The sequence below is a fragment of the Amphiura filiformis genome, chromosome 8 (genome assembly GCF_039555335.1).
Source record: "Amphiura filiformis chromosome 8, Afil_fr2py, whole genome shotgun sequence".
NCBI lineage: Eukaryota > Metazoa > Echinodermata > Ophiuroidea > Amphilepidida > Amphiuridae > Amphiura > Amphiura filiformis.
Window position 1 is genome coordinate 33,687,636 of NC_092635.1, and position 22,888 is coordinate 33,710,523.

General features: G+C 34.3%; 2 protein-coding genes across 2 annotated transcripts in view; both read left to right on the top strand.

Annotated features, from left to right (window-relative positions):
- LOC140158975 (uncharacterized) overlaps nt 1–22,888 on the top strand; it is a 564,514-nt gene that overhangs the window by 331,418 nt on the left and 210,208 nt on the right. The window lies entirely within an intron of this gene.
- LOC140158972 (uncharacterized) overlaps nt 1–22,888 on the top strand; it is a 314,914-nt gene that overhangs the window by 263,708 nt on the left and 28,318 nt on the right. The window contains exon 9 of the mRNA XM_072182274.1: nt 10,566–10,730. Within this exon, the coding sequence (XP_072038375.1) occupies nt 10,566–10,730 (165 nt within the window). The remainder of the gene's footprint in view (nt 1–10,565; nt 10,731–22,888) is intronic.

Consider the following 22,888-nt stretch of genomic DNA (forward strand, 5'->3'; position numbering starts at 1 on the left):
AAGAGAAGCCCTAAAGTATTAACTTTTTCGTTAGCTGGACTCCGAACTTCAGAACTTATTTGGTTCAATAGACTTCTGACAGTACAATTTGTGTAAAAGGTGCATGCTCTCCCTTGTATTGCTCGTGCGTAAGTTCAGTTTCGCAGATGAAACAAAATTTTCAATATGCTTCGCTGTGCATGTCAAAGTCTACTGTCGCCTCACAAAGTCTAGTAGTCACTAGCAATTATATGGGTGTCCAGGTGTGCATGTACATACAGGCCAGGCTTGTTTCTTACCACCAGCATCAAAGTGTCATTGGTATCGCCTGCAATATAAATAAAAGAAAGAAAAAGAAAGAAATGGGAACCAACCTGCCAGCACATCTATACTAATTACCCTGTGTAACTTGAATAAACCTCCTCGATTTTGTTTGTGATCCAACACAAGTTATCAGGAGACAGATGAATATTTAATTTGTATTAATTTCTTTCCTGACCATTTTATGAACCATCGTGTTATGTGGATGAGCATGACAAATTATGTGTGCGATCTACTCTCATACAAATTTAACCCTTTCAAAATATGACATTTACTAATTACTAATTCCAGAAACTGAAGCAATCTTTGCCTTAATTACCCTTAATCCACAATAAAAATGCTTTGACACAATAATCCTTGTCATTGTATCACAAATGCAAGGGATGAGGGAACACATTTTCCCAATTTTCACACAATCCGGCTTTTACTTACTTGACCTCAAGAATTTTTTATCCCCGTTTTTCATGCAATCCTTATCTACATTAATTAGTTCTTTGACCCTGCTTAACGATTTTTCCTAATTAGATATCTTTATATTGGTATCATGACCATCCAATTTATTTTACTTTACTTTAAATTGACCCCCTTGTGGCCAACAGGGCGATGACCAATGTATTTGCGGCACTCATAACTACTCCTCCTTAAATCACCATCCAAATATTTGACCTGAGATTTACCACAAGATTATTAAACTATCCAAGATCCTTCTTCACCAAGTTTTATGATCTAAAATCTACCGTTGGCCTTCTGAACTTCACATTACTAATACCATCAAGTTCTATAAAGACTCGAAGAGCTCGTCCACATTCCCGTTGAGCCTGTGATCAAAGCCTAACAAGGGATGCAAGGTTAAAAAAGGTATGCAACTATGATCAAAATCCTCAAGACAGACCGTGAACACACATGATAAACCCTGGTCTTTCATTATTATTATTTTTTTTTTCAATCCAAATCCAATTTCCAATCCAAATCCAATCCATAGGAAAGAGCATTGCAATTATTTATTTTTTTTTTTTTTTTTTTCTCCATTTTCAATCCACATCCATTTTTCAATCCAAATCCAAATTCAATCCAAAGAAAAGAGCATTGCAATTATTTATTTATTTATTTATTTATTTATTTTTCAATCCAATTTTAAATCCAAATTCAATCCAAATCCAAAGAAAAGAATATTACAATTCCAGTCCAATCAAATTTCCAATCCAAAATTCAATCCAAATTCAATGCAAAGAAAAGAGCGTTGCAATGTTATTTATTTATTTATTTATTTTTTCCAATTTTCAATCCACATCCAATTTTAAATCCAACTTCAATCCAAAGCCAAAGAAAAACACATTACAATTCCAGTCCAATCAAATTTCCAATCCAAATCCAAAAACCAATTTTCAATCCAAATTCAATCCTAAGAAAAGAGCATTGCATATATTTTTTTATTTTTTTTATTTTTTTATTTAATTAATTAATTTATTTATTTTAAATTTATTTATTTATTTATTTTAAATTTTAAATTCACATCCAATTTATTTATTTATTTATTTTCAATTTTAAATTCACATCCAATTTTTAAATCTAACTTCATTCCAAATCCAAAGAAAAGAACATTACAATTCCAGTCCAATCAAATTTCCAATCCAAATCCAAAATCCAAGTATTCAATAACAATTCTCGACTAGTCTAGGGACATATCGGGGCTATCCTTGTTTTTCGATACATTTTGTCTACAACCCGTGACTAAAATTAGACCTACACTATATGACCACTTTATGGATGAAACTAGGTTACCTTTTAAGTAAGGCATTATGCCACAATCAAACCAAATTCAACCAAACAAACAAAACTAATGCATTACCGACTCTGTCATGTAAATTATATACGTTTTATGCAGAGTAAGCTTAGACATAATCGTCCATTATGAAGGTAAATATCCAAGGGTAAATATACTCATGATACCCTTCCTTTCAATAAGCCACAAAACCTGGCCTGCTAATGTTATACTAACAATTATCACCTAAAATATGCTTGCATTAACATAAAAAGGTGAAATCACACCTAGAAATTGTCTAAATTTTTACCACAAACGCATGTCACGCTAAATTCGCCAGGGGTGACGGGCTGTCTTTACCCCATTTTGACGAACGAGGGACGGGGAAATTGCACAAGGATTTTTCCAGATTTTTATGGCTAAAATAAATTGCCTTTGTGAACTATTTTGCTACAAGTGGCGTTAAATATTATCATCTGTACACCGTATATTTTGCTACTTAAAACTATTATCATTATTAGGGATTTCCCAACCCAAACACGTAATCGTTGACTAAAATCGTTGACCGACATTATCATCGCCTTACATCTTCCCTTTTGTTATTCTATTTTTATTGATTTTGTTATTTACAAGTAGGAACATAAAATTGACCATCTGTAAATTCTCTACTTATGATTTTCCAGCTTTTAATACGTAAATGCGTAAGCCAAATGATCCCAACATTTTTTGAGTTTTAACTATAAAGGATCCCTTGAATGAAAACCACATTAATTTCAAGAAAACTGACAATATTTCTTGGCACTGCTTGAACTGAATTCGGCACCAAATTAAAATACGACTGTCAACTTTACCCTAAAAACATACACATAAAAACCTACTTAAATGAACCGACGCAATCAAAAGCGATAGTTTAATTTGCTTAAATTTTGCCATCCCGAATTCGAGCTGCCAAACTGATTCGACAATTGCTGTAACTTTGGTAATATTTGTCCAAATTCGCCGGGTAAAAACTATGGCTCAAATGTATCACGATGACACCGGAAAAATTCGCCATTGATTTGCAATGGGAAGTCATTGTTTGCCAATCGGGATATCGATTGATTCGCCCATGTCAAATTCTCAATTCGTGACCCTGACGTCATAATGAGCGTGTCTTTTATTACGCCTTGCCTTATTTGGATAATGGCTACATGTGCATTGTAAAACCCTGTCCCTACATAACAATTACACCTCATGAATTATTCATAGAACCACACTTGGTAAACAAACATTAATATTAAATGCGTAAAGCCACAGGAATTGCAAAGTTTTGGAGCACTTTTCGTGTGCAAGAAAACACCATTAAATATTATTTAGATGCATTTAAATACAATTTCGACTCCCGCATTATACATAAATTAAATAAATTTATTCTCACCCGGATATTTCTCCGTCTAATCAGAAATTACTCAACCACAAATTTCATGAAGTCTTGAAGATGACTGCTTTGCGTGCATGTTGTGCTGTTCAGTGGGATTAAGCTCTACCGTAATTTTCCGGGAATTTTCCACGACGATTGTATAGAATACTGACCTCGGCGAGCTCACAAAACGTGCCCAAAATGTTGATATTACTACATGTATCAATATTTTTTACATCCAAGTTTTAGCACTGCATGCCAGCGCCGAACTCGCCACCAATATACATAGCGCAGCATTAAATTCGGAACCTGAATCCTGATTATATTGTTGTGCAGTAAGCAGAAACAAGGTAGAAAAATCAGCGTGTCCTTGTTATTGATGCAGTAAACGTGCACATTTTAAGCTTCCCAAAGCTTGATTTTTATCATCAATCAGTCAGTTGTTTATGTCTTATGAAGTTGCTGTTGATTTCTAAGAATCGGTAGCCAAAGATTTTTGTTGTTGTCGTGTCCAATACAAAACCAACAGTGAATAAATAACCACCTAATCACGCCCGAAACCCGCTGAAGGCGGTAAATCCCATTGGTTCCCGGTCGAGCCAAACAATACAAATTTATCTGCATGACAATGATTGACATCTGACCCGGTAAACAATAACATGGATTGGTCCATTTCTCAGCAAGGGTAAATTGAGTTTAACTTGTTGCACTGTGTTAAACTTTATTTTTTGAAAACATTTAAAAATATTGTTGTAGTGTATTTTCATACAAAACGTTTTAAAATGTTATCATGACCTTTATATAACCCGACATTTTAATGTTATTAAAACGTTTTTACCTTAACCAAAAGCCAAAATATAACTTATTTAAAATGTTTTTAAAACGTTTTCGTGTTTGCTGGGAAGAAACTGTTTTGGTTTAAAATCATTAATCATTTATAAAGGAAATATGATCATTATTAAGGATTATTGGATGGACAGGAACTGATTTTTATTCTAAAAGACTAAAAACTTGTAAATCATTATAATCATTTACAAACATTTTGTAATGTAGTAGTCACCAGCTATTATTACATGTTTCACCAATCAGAAATGCAAGTCATAAAAAATAAATAATGATAATAAAACTGTTTGTCCAGTTGGTTTTATATTATAGTAATCCTAATGAGGAAAGGTGTTTCATGTGTCAAATACATCTGGTGTAAAATGAAATAATAGTAATAAAAAATCTAAAATTCTGTCCATTGGTCTATTCATTAATCAAATTGGCAGAATTATGCATGTAAAGAAGAGGGTGATTAATAGATTCCTTGTACAACTGACAGAATTGCTAGACATTACATCCTAATTAACACATTATGTTACTTACTAATTAAACTATTAATACAAACACTATAAAAATGTCTCGATTGCTGGTCAGGTAATTTATCAAATTATGCACTAAAAATGGCATTTATTTGTTTGAATAAAACAAACTAGACAATAAAATAGACGTTAAAATAGGAAATGACAATGAAAATACCAATCATGATTTATGGTGAACTTTTATTATTGGTCTGTGAGGGGTAATGCCCTGAAAGCTACTTAACAACCTGGGTTACATGTGTCCTTTACAATTATACTTAATTTGGTATCATCTACCTTGGATAGCACAAACACTGGTTTGATATCCAGGCAAGATTAGGTGAAGTTACACCTGTAGTCATTGTATTTAAATATTTACTGTCTACTGAAGATAGCATTTATCCTTCACAATTATACTTAGTTTGCTATCTACCTTAGATAGCACAAGTCATGATTTGATATCCAAGCAAGATTGGGTGGAGTTATGCATTTAGTCATTATATGTAAATATTTACTATCTACTGAAGATAGCATTTGTTCTTCACAAGTATACTTAATTTGCTATCTACCTTAGATAGCACAAGTCTTGATTTGATATCCAAGCAAGATTAGGTGAAGTTATGCATTTGGTCATTATATGTATATATTTACTATCTACTGAAGATAGCATTTGTCCTCCACAATTAATTTGTTGTCTACCTTAGATAGCACAAGTCTTGATTTGATACCCAGGCAAGATTAGGTGAAGTTATGAATGTACTAGCCATTGTAAGTAAATATTTGCTACCTACTGAAGATAGTCTGTGTCGTGATTTGATATCCAGGCAAGATTAGGTGAAGTTACACCTGTAGTCATTGTATTTTTAAATACAATAATTAAATAATTAAAATTATTTACTATCTACTGAAGATAGCATTTATCCTCCACAATTATACTTCATATTTGCTATCTACCTTAGATAGCACAAGTCTTGATTTGATATCCAAGCAAGATTAGGTGAAGTTATGCATTTAGTCATTATATGTATATATTTACTATCTACTGAAGATAGCATTTGTCCTTCACAATTATACTTGGTTTGCTATCTACCTTGGATAGCATAAGTCTTTATTTGATATCCAAGCAAGATTAGGTGAAGTTTCACCTGTAGTCATTGTATTTAAATATTTGCTATCTACTGAAGATAGCATTTGGCCTTCACAATTATACTTAGTTTGCTATCTACCTTAGATAACATAATCATGATTTGATATCTAAGAGGATTAGGTGAAGTTATGCATTTAGTCATTACATGTAAATATTTACTATCTACTGGAGATAGCATTTGTCCTTTACAATATTATACTTAGTTTTCTATCTACCTTGGATAGCATAAGTCTTTATTTGATATCCAAGCAAGATTAGGTGAAGTTTCACCTGTAGTCATTGTATTTAAATATTTACTATCTACTGAAGATAGCATTTGGCCTTCACAATTATACTTAGTTTGCTATCTACCTTAGATAGCATAATCATGATTTGATATCTAAGAAGATTAGGTGAAGTTATGCATTTAGTCATTACATGTAAATATTTACTATCTACTGAAGATAGCATTTGTCCTTTACAATATTATACTTAGTTTTCTGGGTGAAAAGGTGAAGTTATGCATTTAGTCATTATATGTATATATTTACTATCTACTGAAGATAGCATTTGTCCTTTACAATTATATTTAGTTTGCTATCTACCTTGGATAGCATAAGTCTTTATTTGATATCCAAGCAAGATTAGGTGAAGTTTCACCTGTAGTCATTGTATTTAAATATTTACTATCTACTGAAGATAGCATTTGGCCTTCACAACTATACTTAGTTTGCTATCTACCTTAGATAGCATAATCATGATTTGATATCTAAGAAGATTAGGTGAAGTTATGCATTTAGTCATTACATGTAAATATTTACTATCTACTGAAGATAGCATTTGTCCTTTACAATATTATACTTAGTTTTCTATATACCTTGGATAGCACAAGTCATGATTTGATATCCTGGATTACTAGCCATTGTATTCAAATATTTACTATCTACTGAAGATAGCATTTGTCCTTCACAATTACACTTAATTTGCTATCTACCTTGGATAGCACAAGTCATGATTTGATATCCAGGTAAGGTTACTAAAGCAAGTATACTTATTATGCTATTGTTTGGTACTCCTTTCCTTAGTCATAACTGACAAACAAGATACACACAAAAGCAAAATTATGTATGATTGTTGCTACCACCAAATCTACCTACATAATATATTCATACTGGATATTATTCTTTATCTTCTATCCATATGTTGCTCAAAAATTAATATTGATATTATCTTGATGTACATTAGTCATCCAATAAATAAAATATAAGAAATGTGAAAAAAAACACTGGAAATAAAATGTGCAACTTACATGTTTCAGTTGCGTATGGTACCTCCGGACTTCATCAGGCATCTGACTGGTCATGTGACGTAGTGCCTGAAGAAGTCCAAAGGTACCGGATGCAACTTTAGAATGTAAGTTGCAAAAATAAATTTTCATTATTCAATTTAACCTTACCTACATAATATTAATATTTTATGACAAAATATTCTAATTATGAACACTTTACACTCTACGAATATATGTGGGTCAATTAGAATGGGCCTAATTCTTCTTTGCTTCATAACTTAATAAATTTTCATTTCTGTTTTTAAAACACTTTGATATATAAATATCCCTAACAAGTGGTGCATTTTTGTGAAGAAAAGTAGCACTGTATAAATTATCTGTGTTAAAATATGTGAGATAACAAAATGCCAGAGTCTCTGCACTTAACCCAGAGTTAACAAAGCAACCTTGTTATTCAAGTGGAATAACATACATTTGCTCCATTAATCATATGTTCACATCACAAATTAATCTCAAGAGTATTGGAATCTCTGTAAATGGTTTAACAAATAACAAGTTCGCTTTTGATTTCATCACTGCCAAAACCTGATTTTGATACCTTAAAAAAACTTGGGATTCAGTTGTTTTTTTTAATTTCTAATTTTAACCTGGGTCAATCATTCAGTGTCAGACACCGTTCTCCCATGATACCCATGGTAGAGTGTACAGACGGACAGGTGTTACCCTGATCTTAACTGGCGGTGAGGTCTTTGTCATTCACTGCATCTGCCTATAATTCAAATGCAGTAAAAGAGAGAGCGGATAATAATAATTTGCCTCAACCAGCAGTGGCAGCACCAGGAATTTTTTCCGGGTTCGGGGGAGGGGGTTGATGGGAGAGATGTAACCAACCTGGTCATTATTGACAAGTCAAAATCCCAGTCAGTGGTCAAACAGGATCCAAAAATGGCTGGTTAAACAATAATTTACATTAATGGAGTCTACAACCCTTTCTCCATTACCAAGTCATGTGATTCTGGTTCATCCTGTTTGTCATGTACGTGACAAACTGCTCTACAGTTGCAAATCTGATGCCCACAAAATCTGATGTGGTTACAAAATATTAAAGTAAGTCACTATTTTGTTGAGAAAACTGTTTAAAAATTCATGTAACTATTAATTTTTATTCTTCCTGTCTTGATTATACCATGCACAAAACTATTTTTCAGTTATGGCTAGGACCATAGTTACGCCCCGATATCCACCACACACCTTTCCCCAAGCAATATGTAAAGTAAATGGGTATGTTAGAAGATGCAGGTTAATTTACATGAGTACAAACTTACTTAGAATTTGGATCAGTGATTCTTGAGATAAACTTTGGGAGCTTATGAAAGAAACCTCAGGTTTGTAAAAGGGCATGTACATTATTAAAATAAATCATCTACCTCAGGCTTAATACTATATGAACATCGCTTTAAGTTGCATTAATTGACAGCTACAAAATAGGCTAATTTAAGTCATAACTTAATCTGATCTGATAAGAAAGGTGAAAGACGTTCAAAAGAAGATGTGATAAAGATTATTCAGTATTTCATAATGTATCTATGGAAAATTGTCAGTTGTCAGCCTGGCAGGTTCATATATTTTTCACTTGTTTTCAAGGCAAACTAATTATTCAACATGGGATTATAGGTAGTACTTAGATTGGAAAGGTCAGGAAACAATGAAAACTAAGAAGGATTAACCATGTTGCTCTTTGATATTTGCCAGATTAAATGAAATATATATGGTCATATATCTTTCCGAAAAGGTTTGAAATCTATTTTTATTAATCTTGCAGCCTCTGTTTGGAGGAAAATTATCTAAATTTGCAGTTGCATTTATTCACATTCTTAGTCAGTTAAAATATTATTTGAAAAACTAAACACTTTTTTGTTTAGTAAAAACTAAGTTACTGTCATAAAAACTCTTTTTTGAAATGAAAGAAACTTGCTTACTGTTTTAGTTGAGCGTAATGTGACCTCATTCGTGTATTACGCTCTAGAATGCGCTACATACTCGCGCCTCGACAAGAGTGTTCTCTTGAGGGCGTGGCTGCTACCATGTAATAGACAGCATGCAGAAACCAATGAAATTGAGCACTTACAAGCTAAAACACAGCCACTGATTAAGAAATATAATTATACAGTTCAACCTTTAATCCAGTCATGATGAGACTTATCATTGGTCGAATAAGGGAAAATTTGAATAAGTGAATTATGTACAATTCTGATTTAATGTCTAAAATTGAGACAGGATAGGATTACTCAGTAGGGTAATAACACTGAAAGTAGTGAGTGCTTTATGCAACATAGATATGTCCTTCTAAAATGCTTCATGAGCATGAAATTAAGATGTCAAATCAATCGAGTCAAGTTAGCTCAATTGAGTCAAGTTAGCTCAATCGAGTCAAGTTAGCTCAATCGATAAGGTGTTCGACTATGGTGCGAGAGGTTGCGGGTCCGAACCCCGGTGGTGGTTAGTACGCTCTTGTGTAAAAAAAATTAGCTTGAAATTCCCCTGGACAAGGAACTTACTGCTAATTGTTTCGTTGTAACCCGTACAAAACTTGGGGAGCTGATCCTGGTTGCGAAGGTCTATTGTGGAATGTCTAGGGTGTGCGCTTCTTAGCTGCAAGTCCCTGTATTGTTGTTTAATGGTTTATGGAATGATGTGGGGCCGTAGTGGTCAGCGATAACCTGTAAAATGTGCTGAGGCTTGTGGATCAACGTCTAGGCGTTGTGCCTGTGCGTAGTGCACTATAAATCATTGCACTTTCTTTTCTTTCTTTCTTGTATGTGTGTGATATGTATGCAATAAAGGTTATCAAAGTGAAGAGGAAGTGAAGGGATGAGGAAAGGAGGAAGGAAAGATGTAGATTGTCAAATAAATGATTACACTGCCAAATTGAGCTTCAACTTCTGTTGTATTATCTAAATTAAAATATTTTTAGCACAAATTTTTCAGTTAATTAACACCATGCACTATCAACCAATTTTCCTTAGCAAAACTAATTTAATCGATCACAAGGCGAAGCTTAACAAAATTCTCTCAATTTTTTTTACTTTGTCATCAAGCTATTGCAACTAATTTTCCTGAAAAGAATCCGCATATAAAGTACTTTAATAGTTGAAGCCATTCAGACACAATATCTTGCTGTCAATCATACATACAGCTAGATGTTTTAGTTGCACTTTACAAATTCAAACCAATTATCTTTAGCTCAAGTAGTCAGTGTAGCTAACTCACTAGTACTAAATGGACTCGCTGCTATTTATAGGCCCATCTATATTCTGACCGTCGTCAACTATTTTTGTGTCTTTCAGCTGATGGGACCTTGCATATGTGGGGGAGAAGCAGTCATGTGATTTGTCCGGATAAACCGCCATCTTGGAGAGTGTGGCGCCCTCAGCGTGTGACTATCGGCAGTCGTAGAATTGGCAAGTTAGCGTGTGGCTCTTGGCATCTGGTTGCTGTGACTGGTACCCCAGGTTAGTAAAGAGCCTTTGTTTCTGTAATTTGGGATATTTTCAAGTGTTTTTTTTATTTATATACTTCTCTAGTTGCAAAGACCACATAAATTGGTAAATTAGTATATATAATAAAAAAAGGGTGAAAATTAATATTATTGTAGATAGGGTACCTCTTATAATTTTCTTTTCAAATTTGTATTTTTGATCAAAAAGGAAAACAAATTTGTATGATTTTGGACCAATTTGTTTTTAAGCTTTCATATAACAAAATAAAAACCAAATGAGGATATTTCAATTGTTTTTCTGATCTTATTTTTTCAGAATTCCAAAACAAAATAAGGAAAGTAAGGGTTGTTCCAAACCGGATAATTATTTTTTTTGTGTCTAAGTTTGAATATGTGCACAATAACAACTTGTTATTGCCTTCATAAACTGTAACTGAACCTTAAACAAGAATGTCATTTCAAACTCATGAAGGAAAAATACTCTTCAGTTAGACAAAGTTTGTTAATCTGTTCCATCCTTATTATGTCCTAACTGATTTTTACATCAAATCTCATTAGAGAATTAATTTGTGTTGTATTACATGATTAACTGTGTTCACCGCTGGGAATAAGTTGATTATGTTTTTATCTAAACAAATAATAAAAAGATGATTGCAAAAATTTGTAAATACTCCCATGACAATAAGAATGATCACTTCAGTTTATGAAGGACATATCGTTTCTCATGGCTAGCTAAAATGGACATTTTGAAATTTTTGCATTTCAAATTATAAGTAGCCATTGGAGAAAAACTGGTCAAAGGCATTCTGTTGAAGATGAGGCTATTCCAGATGAAAGCCATACACCCCCTGTGGAAGACATGACCTTAATCTTCCAAACAGGGAGTGTCAATTTTAAATTTGGTTACCTGATTGGGTTACTCCATTAGAAATCTACACCCCCTGTGTGGAAGATTAAGGTCATGTCTTCCACAGGGGGTGTATGGATTTCAACTGGAATAGCTCATTAGGAAGGTTCAACAAGAGTTTATACCTTACCTTGTTTATATTTTCAGATATTTTGTCTCAAACTTTGAACCAATCATTAAGTACTTGGGTACAGCATTAGCATCCACTGATGGTTCTCAGGTTGAAGTAATATTATATTCAGTGATTTTGCCCTTTTTTGTTATCGATGCAAATGCAAAAAAAGAGCTGAATGTGTTACTGCAACCTTCACAAGGGCTTTTCACCGGAACTGCCTTAGTTCAGTTACAGGTATTTGTGAGTTAAGTCCACATTTGTAGCATCTACATGGATAATAGTGTCTGTGCCAGAGGTATCTATGTAGCGGCTTTCAAAATTGATACAAAAAGAATATCGAGGGTTGAGACTTACGAGTTGAAACTTTCTGGTTCTCAACCCTCAATATGAAAATCATTGTTTGTGCTGGTTTTTAAATTTTTTTGATAGATTCAAACATAAATTAATAATGTTTTTAAACACCAAGTTCCGGTTCTAAGCTCTATTGCTATTCTCTTCGTTCTACCAATGTCATTGAACCAAGTTACTACTGATAAAAGACTAATTAATATTATTCTGTTATGTTCATTTGCTTTATTATATTAATTTGTACATATGATTTTTTGAATCAAAATATTTTGTTATTTGGTTCCTTGTTTGTTACTTTTAATTTTTTGTTTAGTTGATTATATTAATAATTGTACATATAATTTTTTGAATGAAAGTATTTTGTTGTTTGTTTGCTTGCTTGTTTGTTACTCTTTATTTTTTTTACTTTTTATTACTGTTTTGCCTCTTTTCTCGGGATATTGTGTATTTTCACATTTCTAAAAAAGAAAAACATGTTATTACATGCTATTAATATTATTAATAAGCTTATTAAATATTTTATCCTCATATTTTATATTATCGTTGGGCAGGGAAAACCTCATATGTGTCATTGGCCCCTGAACAAGCTTAAAGCAAAACCATCTACGTAACTGGTTGGCAGTTTTGTTTTAAACATGTTTAGGGGCCACAAACACATAGGAGGTTATTCTTGCCCAATGACAATATGTACATATATATTTTATTTGTATGGTTTATCTCACGGCATTTACATTATCATTTGTCCAAACTTTGCTTTCAACTTTGCTATTAGTGCACGGACATTATGTCATAAGGTTTATTTTACTTTATCCATGAACATTACAGCAACCAGCCACTATACTAACATTTTGTTCATCAAAGCTCTTAGCTACATTGATAATGTTCTTCTAAAAGAACCATCAAAGAATGTGCACTTATCACAGGTCAGCCATGTCCACACAATTGTAACATAAATGGCAAATATACAAACCATTGCATAAAAGAAAGAGTTGAAAAGAACAAAAAATCCATGTTTGTGGATACTTCTTTCAGCCTTTGATAACTCATTCGGTGCACATTGTAATGTGTAAAGCACTCCATTATGTTATGAAAATAAAAGAAGCCCAAGCATGGTATAAGAAAGCCAACCGTTGAATTCTCCAAACACCCCGGTGTATGTCGCACAGCTTTTAGCTCCACCTAAATTAACAAAATTACACAAGTTGCGTGATTGCTATGAAATATATTGTGAGAATTTGGTGTTCAAATTAACTCCTATGCTTTTGTATGGAGTCGTAGTGCTTACAAAAGCAATTAGTCAAATTGCTTGTGAGTGAATACGACATGTCAGTATGGTAAGTGAAGATAAAACGAAGATGGTGAAAAAGGAAAAAAAATGGTATAAGGAAAACTACTATTTTCATATATACGTCATGTACTGGAATGCCTCGGGGAGTAATGCGGCCAAGAAAAGGCTAGGCCAGACAAGATTTTTCTTGCTTTTTTTTATTGTTTATTCAAAGAAAATGGAAAATGCAACCTTTTGAGTAAATAGGAAACATGAAAGGTATGCAGTAGGAAATAGCATTACATGGGTAATTTACTTAGTCCAGACCAGGGGGATGTTAACAAGACAGAAAAAGAAATGGCTTGAAAATTATTGATTTTAGATGCACCAATATGGCAAATAAGATTTGTAGTAATAACCACTCCCAACATGACCATCTTGTTTAATGATGTCATACCACACCATTTTGGTGTTGTTTCAAGTTTCAAGTTTATTTTATTTTTATGTTAAGGTTATACGAGGTATTAGTGGTCGAAACAGCCAAAAAATTGATTTTCATTATCTGAATCAATATATTATTGAAAAATAACACCTTGGTGTTTTGCAAAAGTTCATTCTACAAACCATATACTTTCAAACCTTGCTTGATTTATCGTTGTTAAATGAGTTATGTACGTTTTACAAAAGTGTTGTTGTTTCAGTCCTCTTACAACATAACTCAAGAACTACAGGACCTACAAAAGTATATCTGTGATATTTGAATTCTTCTACACGCTTGCTATGAATTGAGCAATGCAATTTTTGCTAAAGCTCACTACCATTCTCAAGATGATGTGAACTACTTTTCTTTTTGCTGCTTCGACCAACAATACATCGTATACTCTTAATGTTATCTATTATTTCTATATCTTTTCCCTTTTTCTTTATCGGCATATATACCAGAGCACTTTTATAATCATTTTTGAGGTTAGCATTTAGCTCTGCGGTCTACTTATTTATCATTTTATTAAACTTTGTAATAATTGCACATGGCTTTTTAGCACCTCAGATACCTTGAAGGCATAACTTGTGTTTTGGCAGTGAGGGGATTCGGATTGTTATGGGAGCGTAACAAAGACATTATGTGTCCAGAAAATAAATAGCTGCCCTATGTAATATTACTATTATCCAACATCATGGTATAATTTGGTAGATCAGAGAGAAGTGATTTTGACTTAGAGCAGCTTTCAAAGTTTTATAAGTGTTACATCTTTCTTGTGTTGATAAATAGAGCTATGTTATGCCATGACATGTCATGAACTGTTTACCCTGAGGCCATGCCAATGCCACAATTTTCGCTAGTTTTTAACATGATTAAATACTAATTCCAATTTCATCTAAGACCTTAAGTATTCCCATTGCATGGATGCATTTTCGTTGTGCAGTTTGTTTTTGTATTGATTTTTGTATAGGTTACATTTATATGCCATTAAACCTGAGATGCAACACGATGCTTTCATAACGTGATTTTCTAAAAATTGTTGAAACTTTTTCTTAAAATGTGGTGGAAGAAAATTGCAAAATAAGACTATAGAACCCGGGCCAAGAATGGTCCTGCATCATGGGATAGGACTGAAGATAGCAAGCTATTGTGCAATGAAAGATAAATTTGATAGCATCTTCTTGTGTTTAATGCATGGTATTGGTATACAATTTGTGTAACTTGTTTTGAATGCACAATTCTGAACTGCTTTACATTGACCTCTACACAAAATGAATAAATGCACACATTGCGTGGTAGCTGATTGCAACGCAGAAAATCTGAAAATGTAACGTGAAAATGACGGTGCACACTAATAATTAAAGGAGTATTTCGTGATCCTACCATCCTCTTTTCATGACTTTTCAGTACATACCCAGAAAAAAAGCTTATTCCCAAAATTTCAATTGATTCTGATTTTGCATTTGCGAGTTATGCATGAATTTTTTTTTTTTTTTTTTTTGTATTACACTGCTCCATGTGGTTGTAATTTTGTTTTGGTGTACCAGAACGTAATTCAAGTTTCACAGTATTTTTGCTAGCTGAATTAATCTGCAAGAATTTTTTTGTACATAAACATTATGTAGCCAGAGGTTTCCAGTGATAAAAAAATCTGGGGAAAAGTGGGGGATGATGCTGTGGATCAAGAAATGCCCTTTTAAGGGGAAAGTTATCCAGATTCTGGATCATTCGATGATTTTTTGGCAGTTTGCCTGGAAATCAAAACATAATCCAAAAACTAACCAACTAAAATGCAGAAATGGTTTGCATTTATTTCCATTGCATTTTTGGTTATTAATACTAATGTTGTATTCATAGTTTTGACATGTGCATACATGAAATTATATTTGTCTTAGCCATTTGTGATGCGTCAAGCAAAATGAGTCGGATGTCAAGAATATTGATTTTGAGATAAAGGCAATAATAGTATTCAACTTACTTTGTATTTTATTGTTCTGAGCAACACTAAAATGACCACATATCTCTGGAACCATAAATCAAATTATGATGGGGTTTTCAGGGAAATATAGATCTCAAATTTTGCATAGCCGTTTTTGACCAATTCATCATAATCAGGATACTTCTTTATATTAAAGCACTATAAAAAGTGCTATACAAATGCAAAATTGGGTAGCAGTTACTTCAAAATGTGGAGCAAACTGCTATGCGATACAGCCGAATTCGAACCCTGGATCTCAGTGTGATTTATGTAATAATATTGAAAACTGAGTTTTGATTTTGATCGACATCAGACTCATTTTGCTTGATCGCATCACATTTTTTTAATACTAACATCTTTATCTGTCCTGTCTCTGCATGTTTATCTCCTCATTTGTCTCTCCTGTGTCTGTATTGTCTCTCTCCATGTCTCTGTCCTGTTTTTGTATGTCCTTATTCCTCTGCTTCAGCTTGATTGTCTGTCTTTCTCTCCAGCCCATTGTCTCATCGTTACTGCGCACTTCACGGCTCTGAAATGCGCAGTAGCGACAGTTTACTAAAACGATATGTCGCGAAGGCTAATGGGATTTGCCCAAAACATCAATTCCTCGTCTTCTTTCTCATTTCATCTGATATATCAATCTCTTGTCCTTGTCTTCCCCACTCTATCTATCCCATCTTCCACCTTCCTCCCCCAGTGGCATAGCCAGGAATTTTCAGAGGGGGCAAGGGAGTCAAAAGTTGATGAAAATTGTCAAAAATGGGCTAAAAAGTATTAAAAAAGGCCTAAAAATCTTGGCTATGTCCTTGCCCCCATGTTTTCTTTAATACACAAACACCCTTAAATACCAAAACCTCCTTATAACAATGAAATAAGCTTGAAAATCCTCTGAGTTTATTGAAAATAATACTTTATCCTATTGAGGTCAGGCAAAAGTAGACCCAATGTCAAATATACAGTAACATACAAATGCATTGTTCACCCCCTATTGTATAACACACACATCAGCGCTGTCATGGATATGGGTTAAATACATGCAGAAAGAATCAAGAAACATTATATCAACCTAGAAACATTATGAAACTTTTGAATTAATTTTCAGTCATAAATGTGCTAATGAGTCAGTTTTTGTGACACAATAACACTGAAGTATTATGCATATGTCAATTGTAGATGTTATACTACACTGCTACTATAATATCACATTGAAAACCTATACTCATTGACTTAAGTAGGAGTATCAGATGGAACTAGGTCTTTTCTTAAAGTGTTACTTTTTTTGTTTATTGTCCAAATGGTTCACTGTTAAAATAGAGGTTTATTCTGACTTGTATCTTGCTAAAATGCCATGAGCTATTTTTAGAACAAATGAAAACTACTTCGTATGTCAACAGACAAGTGAAACACAAATACAGAGGATATGTTTTAATAAAAGACAGCAACACAAACAGATTAAAGTTATATTATTAGATATATGACAATTTGTTATAATTTGTGATAAAACGATATATCAAATATATTTCCTTTTAATTTGGATCAAAGCCAATGAGGTCAAATGAAAGAAAATAGTTTAGATTGTGAATGCATGTAACAGCAAATCTGATTGGTTGATTAAATCTTGGCATGCCAATATGGATTAAAAATGTCAGATTTTGTTTAAAATACTGCACCTTAATTCTAGCCTTGCAGTTTGTCAAGGTACATTAAAATAAGATCAGAATTTTGATGAAAACAAATTGGAAGGATTCCTTGAAAAAACATTCCTCTTAAAATACTGCTTTTAGGCCTTTTGCACTTGGTCTGAGTTCCCTGTCACATATTTTCAGAAAACAAGCAAGGTAACTTTTGCAAATCATTAGTTTTTTATTTTTGTAAATTTTTTGTAGTTTTGTAGAAAGAGCGATCATAAAGAAAGGAAGCATTTTTAAGTAGGGGTCTAAAAGAACTGTCAAAAAGACACACCTTCAAAGGTTCCGAGAGCTATAGGTATACACATGCATAGCCATTTTTAGCCTATCGAAGACTTTGCATGTTTGTAAGTCATTGTTTAAGGTGAGGACATATGAGCTCAATATCACCCCTTTGATCTTGACATTGACACAGTCAATTTGATTAACCACCAAAAGTGTCTCAAGACTTTGCATGTTTGCAAGTCAGTGTGTTAGGTCAGACTATTGAATCTTATATATATTTTACCCCCTATTGAAATTTGATAGTGGTAAGATGAAGTAGGTCTCTGCAGTACTAAAGGAGAGGATTTCAACAACCATCGGAACAAGGATATGCTAAACATTAGTTTTTTCTCCCTCTCAATAGTCCATCTATGAGTAATATTCTTGTTGAATTTGGAGTGGTTATAACTTGTCTTGTTAGTGCAATCATTTTGTCGTCTGCTTCACATACTGTTGTATCTCTAAAGGCTGCCTTTTGCAATTTTTTTATTATTGTCATCTACTTGTGATGAGGAAAATTGTAGAATTTTAACATTAACTATATATTAATTTTGAGGGATTATATTGCAATATTACAGTCCATTCATGAAAGAAAGAAGCACACCAAATTATAAAATATTGATTAGAAAGATAACAATGATAATAAAAATCACACAAGGCAGCCTTTTTAAGATATCACAGTATGTAATGCAGATGGCGATTTAGTTTTCTAGGTGTAATAGCTGCTTTGTGTTTCTCAATTCTCAATTTCCAATGCCTTGGGTATAGTTTGGTTGGGGTGTCGTATGTGTTGCCACCCCCCCCCCCCCCATGTTTCCCAATTTCTAATGCCCTAGGTATGGTTTGGTTGGGGTGTCCTATGTGTTGCCCCCCTCCCCATGTTTCCCAGTTTCTAATACCTTAGGTACCGGTATGGTTTGGTTGGAGTGTCCTGTGTGTTGCCCCCCCTGTGGGAGGTTGTTATGGTCTATGAAAATTCAGGAGAGTATGTCTAATTAGTGGTCGTGTGTATGTGAAAAGGGCTATACACATCGCACTGTTCAGTGGGAAGCAATTTGCCTTTTAGTAGGGTTGCTGGTATTCAGTTCTCTCATGGTTAGGGCCAGAGCCACCAAACCGGTTTTCCATGTGCTTCACTACTGAGTTTGTCTTCTACATCTGGGTATGAACCATACATCTTGTAATACTTGCTATGGGTTTTTTTTTTGGGGGGTATCAATTTTGTCTATTGTGTTCATATGTTTTTCCCAGTGTTGGTGCCACAAGGGGGCATGCGGGAAATTCTCACTAGTCAAAACTCTTGCCCCCCCCCCATGACCTCAGTAAAAACACAAAAAATTACTAAAAATTTCACTTCTTGCAACAATTTTGCTTACATTTGGTTGATTTTTACCCCCTGAATTTTACTCTCCCCCAGAAAAACCCAAAAAAACCTATTTCTGGTGCCACCATTGGTTGTGCCCTATATTTGAATGCGGTAGGGGTGTTGCTCATCCAACCCTACTGCTGCATTGCCTAGTGTGGCAATTTTGATCAGGATGGTTAGAGTTTTATCAGGCCAGTAGCTCTAGAGTAAGACATGATTCCTGGGGTACTTGGGTTTTACCCCTGGGTTTTAGTTTTACCCTAGAGGATAATCTCTCAGAGTATTGAAACCACAACATAATCAGTTGAGTACAGTTCTGCATTTATAAGTGTGTATCTTATAAATCTTACATGTATATAAAGCAGCAGATACAGACACATGACAAATTGTATAATTGTATAATATTTACAGTCTAGGTTATACATTGTATTATTAATTAGTCGGGCTCTCATTCACGCGCGGATGGGAAATAGTGTTCACTTTATGTTTGATACGGTTTCTAGACTGAAATTTTGCGTAGAACTCACTCCCGTAGTCCACTTTAATTAAAAATGTGCCCAAAGTGCTTTTTCCGGGGGGTGCCCCTACAATAGGGATCAAAATTACTAAAAATGTATTCTAAGGCCAATGGTGGTGATTTTGGTGTTTAAATATATGTTTATGGACATGAGAAAGTCATTTAGACAGTTTACGAAATCCAAAATGGCTTCCTTATGTTCCAAAATTCAAAATGGCGGCCAAAATCGTGAATTTTAGCCAATCTTATTTGACCGGCTTTTTCAGGCAGATGGTGGTGATTTGAGTGTCTATGAATATGTATGTGGACATGAAAAAGTTATTTACATAGTTTATCAAAATCCAAAATGGCTGCCTTATACAAAAAAATTCAAAATGGCCGCCAAAATGCCGAAAATTATTCTAACTTATTTGAACGGCGCTCTCGGCCCGATGGTCGTGATTTGGGTGTAGGTATATGTTTGCGGACATGAAACAGTCATTTATATTGCTTATAAAAATCCAAAATGGCTGCCCTATGCCCAAAAAATTCAAAATGGCGGTCAAAATGTCGAATATTAGTCTATATCATTTGAACGCCATTCTCAGGCCGATGGTGGTGATTTTGGTGTCCAGTTATATGTTAGGGGACATGACAAAGTCATTCAGCTAGTTTACAAAATCCAAAAAAGTTGCCCTATGGTCCAGAATTCAAAATGGCGGCTAAAATAGTGAAAATGGCGGCTAAAATAATTAATTTTAGTAAAAAGATATTCTTAGGCCGATGGTAGCGATATTGGTGTCTAGGTATATGTTTCTGACATATAGGCCCCTATAGTGTACATGACCAAGTCATTTAGATGATGAAATCTTAAATGGCTGCCCTATGCTAAAAAATTCAAGTGGTGGTCAAAACCCCAGCTCTTGGGACTTAATTTTGTTTTAAATCTAAGGTCGCCGTGTCACAATATAATCACTTGTAATTGGTACATAGATGCCCAAATTATTCAAAATGGCGCCATTAACCAAATAATAACATTTGATGTCCATTGATCTATTATGATTTAAAAAGGTGGCCAACTGTTGTATATCCCGTAAAAGGTAAGCGATTTCTATCTTTAAACTGGGGTATTTGAAGATCGGCCATAATAAGAAACATTATAATCATTATAACGCAATTAAGGAAAGTGATTAACCCTAGAACTACGTAGGAGGTTGTATATACCACCCCTAAGGTTTTCCATCCGCCATAAAAAAAAACACGCGTCTTCACGCCCAAACGACTTAAACTAATCGTAGATCCATCATGTACGCTCTTTTAAGTGATACTGACCCCAGCACCTTACCCTGGGTATGTCCGACCATCAAAGATGATTGATCATAGAGGGGGAGGGGGGGTGAGGCCCACCATAGGTTTACAGTAAATACAGTTTTATTTCACTCTTGTAAAATTATTCCAAGATATATTGACTTTTTACTTGTTAGTTAGGTTGAAAAAGTCATTTTCCTTTATATTTATGAGACAATTCGGTGAAAATCGCATGTTCGTAGAATTTTTGGAAGAAGATCAATTTTGCCTATACTTTTATAAATAACCAGAATTGAATACATGAATACAAAACCCACCCAAGTCCATCGAAAGTGATTTTGAGAAAACTAAAAAACAAATGTGTATCATACATGCCGGGTATAGGCCATTTTGGATTTCACATGCTAATAGACCCACGTACAGGGTTGATTTGGGTTCAACTTTTATACATATGATAGGCCTATGTATAAGCAACAATTTTCCATGCTTAACCCTAACAGAACTAGGACTCACTAAAGCTCACTATTAAAACCGCTCTGCGTGCATGCATTCCACGGGACTTGATGACGCAATCAGACCAAGTCATATACCCAGGGAATCGTTGGCCGGACCAACGTCACCTGTGTAGCTACATGCTGGGGATCTTCTGCGTGGCATGCGAGGGGTCCGAGGTTCGAATCCCGGGGTGCCAAGTGACTTTCTTCTTCATCTTCTCTCCTTTTTCGTTCCTTCTTTCCCTTCCGATAGCCAAAAAACCTCGGGTAGGGTTAGGGTTAACTCAATTTGGCCAAAGTATGGACTTGGGTGGGATGTGCATTCATAATAATATATTCAATTTTGCAAGGATGTGCTCACATTATGACGTCATAGCGATATTATGTGGGGAATGTTTGTACTTCTTTTGGTATCACTGGATAGACAAAGACCCATAGCTATATATACATTGGTACCAAATATAATTGAAAATTAGGGGCATTTATTTAACCTGGGGTGACCAATCAATGCACTGGCACTGTTCTCCCTTGGTTCCCAGGTTCCCAGTTCTAGTGTAAAACGTACACATGTTTCCACTTTTGATTTGTTATGAGTTAAAATGAGTCCAGAGATGCCGTTTTCAAGCAACCAGCCGTAGTTGAGAGGATATGTCTGTTTATACAAATCATAAAAGCATTTAACAATGCCATTTGCGACGAATATTACTCACAGGATATGACATTTCGTGGATTTTCTGCATGGTCAAAGAGCCTTTGCTAGGGAGTGAACTTTTAGGCGTTTCTTTCTCATGCCGCTATCACCATGATGGTATATAGCGACTGTTCCTTGGAGTCAGTAGGTAACTGCGAAAGCTGGATTTGTTAGAAGCTGTAAGAAAGCCATCACATTCGCTTGTTTGGTAATAATATTGACCAAGACCTGATATCCTTCTGATATTAAAAGGCGAGTATCCATTGAGCAAGTATAGATGATAAACTATTAATAGTTGCCACTTTTAGCACATTAATTTCACTCATAACAGATCAAAAGTGGAAACGTGTGTAAGTTTAACCCTAGAACTATAACTGAGCCATATTTTGTAACACGGACTATACAAAGGGTGTTGCAACCCCCCCCCCTAATTTTCAATTACAAACGTCATATGCCGTTATATTTGGTACCAAAGTATAGCTATAGGTCTACTCTCTCCAGTGATTCCAAAAAAGTCCACATTCCTCAGTCATAATATCGCTATGACGTCATAATTTGAGCACACCCTTGTAAAATTGGGAAATGTTGGCGATCTACAAAAGTATAGGCAAAGTATAGGCCGCCAAGGTCTTCAAGTGCCCAGGTTTAGAGATAGAACTAGTTTACATTTTACGGGATATACAACATTTTCAATGGTCTTTGGACTACCTTTTTAAATCATAATAGATCAATGGACATCAAATGTGATCCTTATAGTGTTAGTTAGTA